Source organism: Ictalurus punctatus, chromosome 26 (assembly GCF_001660625.3).
Source record: "Ictalurus punctatus breed USDA103 chromosome 26, Coco_2.0, whole genome shotgun sequence".
Classification (NCBI taxonomy): Eukaryota; Metazoa; Chordata; class Actinopteri; order Siluriformes; family Ictaluridae; genus Ictalurus; species Ictalurus punctatus.
In genome coordinates, this window is record NC_030441.2 from 17,224,622 (window position 1) to 17,234,621 (window position 10,000).

Genomic DNA, 10,000 nt, shown 5'->3' on the forward strand with positions numbered 1-10,000 from the left:
AGAGGAGGGATGTTGATGATGTCAATGACTGCGTTCTCTCTCTGTACCACAAAGCTTCCTGGGCGTGGCTCCAGCCTCGGATGATCAAATCCGATTGGTTGATTCAATGCTTAAGGTAACCCAAGCCTCTCCCCCCTCCCCCTCCCCCTCCCTCCCCACTCTCTCCCTCTCTTCTCCCCCTCCCCCTCCTCCCCCCTCCCTCCCCCTCCTTCCCCCCTCCCCCTCCCTCCCCACTCTCTCCCTCTCTTCTCCCCCTCCCCCTCCTCCCCCCTCCCTCCCCCTCCTTCCCCCCTCCCCCTCCTTCCCCCCTCCCCCTCTCCCTCCTCCCCCCTCCCTCTCCCTCCTCCCCCCTCCCTCCCCCTCCTTCCCCCCTCCCCCTCTCCCTCCTCCCCCCCTCCCTCTCCCTCTCTTCCCCCCTCCCTCTCCCTCTCCCTCCCTCCCTCCCTCCCTCCCTCTCCCTCTCTGCCCCCCTCAGCCTGTTTTTCCATGCCATATTGCTTATGAAGTGACATCATCTCTTTGACCTACTATAACAAACTGCACGCGCACACACACACGCACACACACACACACACGCACACACGCACACACGCAGAGATGATGATGACAAATCGTTGAAATTCAATTTGAATAATTAACATGTCCCTGATGTGGGAAAATGAGATGAACACTGACCCATATATTCATTTCCCAGACAACTTTCTCATCGCTCTCTCACGGCAAAATAGGTCAAGAGTAGAAAATGAAACGTCGAGGCAGCATAAGAAGTCGGGAATAAAACACTTCGGGGCGTGCTGCTGTAGGAAAACGATCAACAATGGAAGGTTGTGATGAAGCAGAGTCGATTATTTTCCCAAAGCAGCGCGTTTCATTCCTCTTCCGCCGCAGCAATTCGCCGAGCATCAGAAAGACTATTTCATAAAGAAAGACGTCATATTTTGATCCATTTATTGTACATTTTGAATGTTCTGTAAACAATTTAGCTCCTGTTATCGCATACGTTATAGCAGCTATAAACATTCATTCCTTCGTTTCTTTGTTAAAAAACGGCAGGTTTTCAACTGTTTAGTATTAGGCTTAGATTACGTGGCCTGCGAATGAGCGGTTACTATAGAAACCATAACGTGTCAGTCGGCAGAGCTGTCAGAGCTGCTGATAGAAAATGAATCGCCACCTTCTGACCAATCACAATCCAGAATTCAACAGCGCTTTGGTGTAAAATGAAAATAAATACTTAATAATCTGGATTTAATAACCTGGATTTAAATAATCTGGATTTAATCATCTAGATTTAACAACCTGCATTTAATAATCTGGATTTAATAACCTGGATTTAACAACCTGCATTTAATAATCTGGATTTAATAACCTGGTTTTAATAATCTGGATTTAATAATCTAGATTTAACAACCTGCATTTAATAATCTGGATTTAATAACCTGGATTTAATAATCTGGATTTAATAATCTAGATTTAACAACCTGCATTTAATAATCTGGATTTAATAACCTGCATTTAATAACCTGGATTTAATAATCTAGATTTAACAACCTGCATTTAATAATCTGGATTTAAGAACCTGGATTTAGATCATCAGGATTTAATAATCTAGATTTAATAATCTAGATTTAACAACCTGCATTTAATAACCTGGATTTAATAATCTAGATTTAATAATCTGCATTTGTTTAATCTAGATTTAAGACCCTGGATTTAATAACCTGGATTTAATAATCTAGATTTAAGACCCTGGATTTAATAATCTAGATTCATAATCTGGATTTAATTAATCTGGTTTTAATAATCTAGATTTAATAACCTGGATTTAAATCATCTGGATTTAATAATCTGGATTTAATAATCTAGATTTAATAATCTGCATTTAATAATCTTGATTTAAGACCCTGGATTTAATAACCTGGATTTAATAATCTAGATTTAATAATCTGCATTTGTTTAATCTAGATTTAAGACCCTGGATTTAATAACCTGGATTTAATAATCTAGATTTAAGACCCTGGATTTAATAATCTAGATTCATAATCTGGATTTAATTAATCTGGTTTTAATAATCTAGATTTAATAACCTGGATTTAAATCATCTGGATTTAATGATCCGGATTTAATGATCTGGATTTAATAATCTAAATTTAATAACCTGGATTTAATCATCTGGATTTAACAATACAGATTTAACAACCAGCCTTTAATAATCTGGATTTAACAACCTGCCTTTAATAATCTGGATTTAACAACCTGCCTTTAATAATCTAGATTTAACAACCTGCCTTTAATAATCTAGATTTAATAATCTAGATTTAACAACCTGCATTTAATAATCTGGATTTAACAACCTGCCTTTAATAATCTAGATTTAACAACCTGCCTTTAATAATCTAGATTTAATAATCTAGATTTAACAACCTGCATTTAATAATCTGGATTTAACAACCTGCCTTTAATAATCTAGATTTAACAACCTGCCTTTAATAATCTAGATTTAATAATCTAGATTTAACAACCTGCATTTAATAATCTGGATTTAATAACCTGGATTTAATAATCTAGATTTAAGACCCTGGATTTAATAATCTAGATTCATAATCTGGATTTAATTAATCTGGTTTTAATAATCTAGATTTAATAACCTGGATTTAAATCATCTGGATTTAATAATCTGGATTTAATAATCTAGATTTAATAATCTGCATTTAATAATCTTGATTTAAGACCCTGGATTTAATAACCTGGATTTAATAATCTAGATTTAATAATCTGCATTTGTTTAATCTAGATTTAAGACCCTGGATTTAATAACCTGGATTTAATAATCTAGATTTAAGACCCTGGATTTAATAATCTAGATTCATAATCTGGATTTAATTAATCTGGTTTTAATAATCTAGATTTAATAACCTGGATTTAAATCATCTGGATTTAATGATCCGGATTTAATGATCTGGATTTAATAATCTAAATTTAATAACCTGGATTTAATCATCTGGATTTAACAATACAGATTTAACAACCAGCCTTTAATAATCTGGATTTAACAACCTGCCTTTAATAATCTGGATTTAACAACCTGCCTTTAATAATCTAGATTTAACAACCTGCCTTTAATAATCTAGATTTAATAATCTAGATTTAACAACCTGCATTTAATAATCTGGATTTAACAACCTGCCTTTAATAATCTAGATTTAACAACCTGCCTTTAATAATCTAGATTTAATAATCTAGATTTAACAACCTGCATTTAATAATCTGGATTTAACAACCTGCCTTTAATAATCTAGATTTAACAACCTGCCTTTAATAATCTAGATTTAATAATCTAGATTTAACAACCTGCATTTAATAATCTGGATTTAATAACCTGGATTTAATAATCTAGATTTAATAATCTAGATTTAACAACCTGCATTTAATAATCTGGATTTAAGAACCTGGATTTAAATCATCAGGATTTAATAATCTAGATTTAATAATCTAGATTTAACAACCTGCATTTAATAACCTGGATTCAATAATCTAGATTTAATAATCTGCATTTAATAATCTAGATTTAAGACCCTGGATTTAATAACCTGGATTTAATAATCTAGATTTAAGACCCTGGATTTAATAATCTAGATTCATAATCTGGATTTAATTAATCTGGTTTTAATAATCTAGATTTAATAACCTGGATTTAAATCATCTGGATTTAATGATCCGGATTTAATGATCTGGATTTAATAATCTAAATTTAATAACCTGGATTTAATCATCTGGATTTAACAATACAGATTTAACAACCAGCCTTTAATAATCTGGATTTAACAACCTGCCTTTAATAATCTGGATTTAACAACCTGCCTTTAATAATCTAGATTTAACAACCTGCCTTTAATAATCTAGATTTAATAATCTAGATTTAACAACCTGCATTTAATAATCTGGATTTAACAACCTGCCTTTAATAATCTAGATTTAACAACCTGCCTTTAATAATCTAGATTTAATAATCTAGATTTAACAACCTGCATTTAATAATCTGGATTTAATAACCTGGATTTAATAATCTAGATTTAATAATCTAGATTTAACAACCTGCATTTAATAATCTGGATTTAAGAACCTGGATTTAAATCATCAGGATTTAATAATCTAGATTTAATAATCTAGATTTAACAACCTGCATTTAATAACCTGGATTCAATAATCTAGATTTAATAATCTGCATTTAATAATCTAGATTTAAGACCCTGGATTTAATAACCTGGATTTAATAATCTAGATTTAAGACCCTGGATTTAATAATCTAGATTTAAGACCCTGGATTTAATAATCTAGATTCATAATCTGGATTTAATTAATCTGGTTTTAATAATCTAGATTTAATAACCTGGATTTAAATCATCTGGATTTAATGATCTGGATTTAATAATCTAAATTTAATAACCTGGATTTAATCATCTGGATTTAACAACCGGCCTTTAATAATCTGGATTCAACAACCTGCCTTTAATAATCTAGATTTAACAACCGGCCTTTAATAATCTGGATTTAAATCGTGACCTTTTTACATATGATCTATTTAAACCCAGCAGAGAATCTACCGTAACAAAAACAAGGTATGAATTCATTTCTATTCTGAAAAATAGACTGTATTCACTTCAAAATATGAAATACGTATTTAGACAGATGAACATGAGCGTCTGCATAAAGATGGCAGATTTACAGCTTGAGTAAATGTCTAGTCATGTGACCTGAACTCTGATCATGCTGTAAGACTAAGCGCGCTCGTTCGTGAAGCTTTATGACACGTGCGTTAATAACCGAGTCGTCCAATCCTCCATCATGTGTTTACACTTCACTGCTTTAACGCTCACACGATTACGATCCCAGCTTCATTCCCAACAGCTTTATTCACTGCATACTGATAAGCGACTGAGAGACAGCTGTGCGTGTGTGTGTGTGTGTGTGCGCGTGTGTGCACGTCCGTGTCAGCTTGTATGTCGTGCGCACTTTCATGAAGAGTTGCTTTTAGCAGGTACCTGAACAGTGGCAGTAATGGATCAAAACGCAGCACCTGCTAAAAATGAACACACACACACGTACATGCACAGAGCACCTCCATTGAGATTCATGAAATGAGATGAGTGTGTGGAAATGTTTATTTCAGCTTGAGTTAATAAAATTGATTCATCACGGAGTCACCGGTGCAGCAAAGAACAAAAACAACCAAGAAGCATGGATATACACAGTCATGAAAGACAGACATGAGGAGTCATGTGTGTGTGTGCGTGTGTGTAAAACAGAGCTAGGACGGTGTTCAGCACCATGGAGAGCGTCTCAGTGAGACCCCACACTGCTGCTCAGTTTACGGATCCTAGCTCATCAGCTCATCACCGTGTCCTTCCTAAACGGGGTCAGCTCACGTGTGCACCAGGTGCAGTGTGTCAGGTGTGTGCTGTGTATTGCTCTGCGTCCAAGATGACAGCGTGTGGCGTATTAATATGTACTCGACGATCAGACGAAAGACGCATTAAAAGGTGCGGTCAGTGATCTGGCTGGACGTGAGCTAAAGCGAGTGGATAGAAAGTCAAAATCTGAACAAATACAGCCTCTTTCCTCGCTGTTCTATCCAAAACAACGCCCCCAAAAACACTCTCGGGCCACATGATTGACAGAAACTACAGATACTCCTTGTCCTGATTGGTTGGATATTAATGGGCAGATCATGTGGGGGGCTTTTCTCCAGAATTCTGACTCACAAAACCCTGATCTTAGCTTAAAGCATTCATTAATAATATGAAACTTTCGTCTGTGATACATATGATTTAATGCTGGGCATGCGGAGTAGAGTGTTAAAAAAAAAAAAAAAAAAAGTTTCAGAAGTCCTTCACTGAGACTGACAGACAGATGCCACACCTTCATTGAGACTGACACACAGAGGCCACGCCTCCTTCACCGAGACTGACACAGAGGCCACGCCTCCTTCACCGAGACTGACGCACAGAGGCCACGCCTCCTTCACCGAGACTGACGCACAGAGGCCACGCCTCCTTCACTGAGACTGACGCACAGAGGCCACGCCTCCTTCACTCCTAGGCATATGAAATTATTCAATTTACTGATTATTTTTAATGGAGTGAGAAAATGAAGTGTGTTATTGTGCTGGAACAAAAATGGGCTTAGTCTCAAACTAGCTAAATTAGCAAATGAGGCTTTTGGCAGGTGTGTGTGTGTGTGTGTGTGTGTGTGTGTGTGTGTGTGTGTGTGCGCTCGAAAACATAAAAAACTGCATTACGGCCTGTTCGAAACATGTCAGATTTTCCGTTTAAAGGGTTTGTTTCTGGACGGTTAAGAGTTCTAGCCTTCAGGAAACGGGGGAATGAAAAGAACCCCTTCTTTTATGGGTTCTCTGAGAGGGACAAACCAAAAGAACCCTTCAGACTAGCGAACTAACTTTATTCATTTCCAAGCGCGTGCAGGCAGAAAAGCTCCTGAACAGACATATAAACTAAGCTTAAGTGGATAGTGTGGCGACAGGGTATGGTGGTGGTACGTTACCCGCTGCTCTTCCGTGGCAATGGCAGATCCTTCTGCAAGAGAACAGGAAGAAAGAGAGAGAAACCAGAGATAGTGAGATTAAAATGGATCATTCACAAAAAATAACGCTCCACTATCTGTTCAATCACAGGCTGCTTATAAAGCTGAAGTGCTCGGTGTAATGTAAGAGGGATATTCATTAGGAGCGAGATGTTGGACAGCACTTAGGGGAGCGCAATCCCCAAAACATTACACCAAGGTCATACAGGATAGGCCGAGAGATCGAGAGAGACGGAACGAGATAAATGTGTGTGCTATTAAAGAGCCCATGCTAATGCCCCCTGCTGGTGTAGTAAGGACTCGCGCTGGGGGATGATGACCTCACCTGCCGTGGCTCGCTTTGATGACATTGTGCGTGACACGAGTTTTCCTGCCAGCTTGTCTGGCGCCACCGGGCAGCTAATGGAGGATTAAATGGGCAAATGTCCTGTGTGTGTGTGTGTGTGTGTGTGTGTGCCAAAATCTTGCGTAAAGTCTTCATAATTAGACAAACTCTTCAGCTCAGAGACGTGTTCTCCTCTCTGCCACGAAATCCGTTACTCCGGTCAATCCTGAAAGCTCATGTTCAAGAGAGAGTGAGACAAATAAAAGGAAAAGGACTTTTCGGTGTGATGTTACAGGTAAATAATCGACAACAGGGTTGTGTGAGGGTTGTGTGACCACCCAGAAGTTGATTCATTTTCTCATAGCAGAACGTCCTGAAGTGTTTTATTCCTCGTGCACCTCAGCAACATGACAACGCTTACAATTCTTGTTAAAATAATGAACATCTCATACGGCGGATATAAAAAAAACAAAACTTTTTTTTAAGTGCGGTTTGGAAGTCGGATATATCGAGGCAGCAGCACTAAATCATATAATCAAAATAATTCTATTAAAAAGCGTGTCACACTACACTGGTTCTCATTCACACAAACACATCAGTGGACACATCAATGCAAGGCGACAGCCTGCCATCGGGAGCAACTTGGGGATTAGTGTCTTGCCCAAGGACACTTCGGCACGTGGAGGCACGTGGGCCGGGGATCGAACCGCCGACCCTACGATTAGTGGACGACCACGTATAAGGAAGTGTCGGCTTCTTCACCAGTATGAAGCTGTTTAGCGAAAAGGCTACATGGTTTTAAACTGCATGAACACACCAAAGTTGATCCTTCAACGTTGGACGTTAAATCTACGGATGCTGGGACGTCTTCCATATCCATCATGGCCAAACCAGAGAAGGTCCATGCTGGATCCCGACCTGCCGGCTTCGGTTCGTCGTTTCTACGGTCGTCGGCCGAGATGAGACGGGGAGCGGTCAGAGACCAGATCGATACTGTACGCGGAGAATAAAGGAAATGCCGAGCGGCGGCGGCGTCGATAAACGTCCTTGCGCCACACACCTGCAGACTGCCAGGAAACAAAACAAGCCGGATAATGAATTAGCGCTGGCCTCGCTCCTGCGACGGAGAGAGTGGACCTGATTGTTTATGGCGAGAATAAAATGAGGGATGGAAAAAAAAAAAAAAAAAAAAAAAAAAGAGAGGCAGAGGTCAATAAAGGAGGAGAGCGGCTGGGCCGTCGATCGTTAACCGAATGCGGAGGAGATGACTAAGCAGGTCTTCGTCTCGGACTCGGACGCTCAGCCGATGGCTCATGGGGTGTCTGATATCTTTGGCACACTTTTCTGGCCACAAGCTTCAGAATCTCGAAGGTTGCGATCTCGGCATTCTGTGTATACACACGCCTGTGTACCATTTCCACCGTCAACATCAGGATCTTTCGTGATCTCGTGTAACTCGGTCGGGTTTTCTATGGGATTCTTTCTTTGTGATGGCCACTTCAATACCTTGTTGTTTTTAAATCTTTTAAAACTTTGGTTTCTGCGAGATACCAAGTCTGAACTTTCTGGCTGATGCCTTGAAGTATTTCTAGATAATCCTCCTTCCTCATGACACGATGTCATCTATTCTCCGAAGTGCAACGGTCCCTTTTCCAACAAAACACCCCCCCCACGGCATGATGCTGCCACCCCCATGCTTCAGAGTTGGGATGGTGATCTTCAGATTAAAAGCCTCACTCTTTTCTCCTAACAGCTGCATTTCTGTTTCATTTGACCAGACAACACTCCTCCAAAAGGCTGGTGATCACCAGCAAACTTAGGTAGGGGCTTCTTCCTTTCATGACTGCCTTTCAGGCCGTTTTGATGTACATACTTTGGTGGCTCCAGCGCCTTTACCTTTATTATCGTCTTAGGGTTCAATTGAGCCTTTCATCCCTGTGAATTTGTGTCTCTTTCCTGAATGACGCATTTGTATACAGTTGTTTGTATGTTCCCGCTACCTTCAGTTGTTCGGAGATCGCTCCTAAGGGGAAACCGGACTTGTGGAAGTCTTGCGCAGGTCTCGGCTGAGTTGCTTGGATTTTTCCCACGGTATCAAGCCACATAAAAGGCACTGGCTCTCATGGGTGTTCCTTAAACACCTCCGCAGGTGCGCTCCCAACGGACTCCTAATTATGACAACTGGCCAAACCGAAGCTCCTAAAAGTCATCACATCATTCTCTAGAATCTTCTAGACTGTTTAAAGAGACCGTCAACTTGTGCATGTAAACCTTTAGCCCACTGGACTTCTGATATAGTTGATTAAAGCTGAAATGAATCTGTTTCTAATCGATTGTTTACCCTTCACGTGAACGACGTGGATGCCGTAACTGACTTGCCGAAAAGGAATGTACGGTAATATCGGACATCTGGAGCTTGGGCGTAGGTGTATGTAAACTTTAGGCCTCAGCTGGAGTCTCTGGACTGAAAATCTCATTTTATCAAGAAGAGAGATGATGGTGTATTTAATACTAAAATCCTAAATTAATTAATTAATTAAAAAGCTCTCGTGAAACGGGTTCACGTTACACCTGCTATATGTTAATTAGTAGACGACCTGTTAAATTGGCCACACCCACCAGCTCAAATGGTAGCTAATTAGCAATACTCTCAGTAAATATTACCTCTAACCTCGTTACCATGTAATAAGATCCACACACACATCGTTTCAGCAGATGGACCCTCTCATCTCACCCCTACTCAGGAGATATTCCTATTGGCCATTCTGTAACCTACTCCATCTCCTTGCTCCTCTCTCTGTGCCCTAAACCCACCGCTCTCTTCCTCCCCGCCTCAGTGGTTTGTCAGACTCTCGTTACTCTCCTAATGGGCCATAAAGAGAGCATCTGAGGACGGTCCCAGGACAGATCCCTGAGTTACACCGCACACCGAATCGCTATCGATTCGCACTAAGGGACGAGGATAAGAGCATCTATAGAGCAGATATTATAGATGTGTGTGTGTGTGTGTGTGTTAATGCATACAGTATACAAGCGTAGGCATTTGGAACAATCCTCGGTTGCCATAGTCATGCT

General features: G+C 39.8%; 1 protein-coding gene across 2 annotated transcripts in view; it reads right to left on the reverse strand.

Moving 5' to 3' along the window:
• mast1a (microtubule associated serine/threonine kinase 1a) overlaps positions 1-10,000 on the reverse strand; it is a 61,978-nt gene that overhangs the window by 46,511 nt on the left and 5,467 nt on the right. The window contains exon 2 of one of the 2 annotated variants that reach the window (XM_017457229.3): positions 6,562-6,593. In XM_017457229.3, coding sequence (XP_017312718.1) covers positions 6,562-6,593 — 32 coding nt within the window. Of the gene's footprint in view, positions 125-6,561; positions 6,594-10,000 lie in introns of those variants that run through there. The other variant, XM_017457230.3, reaches the window with a different exon arrangement.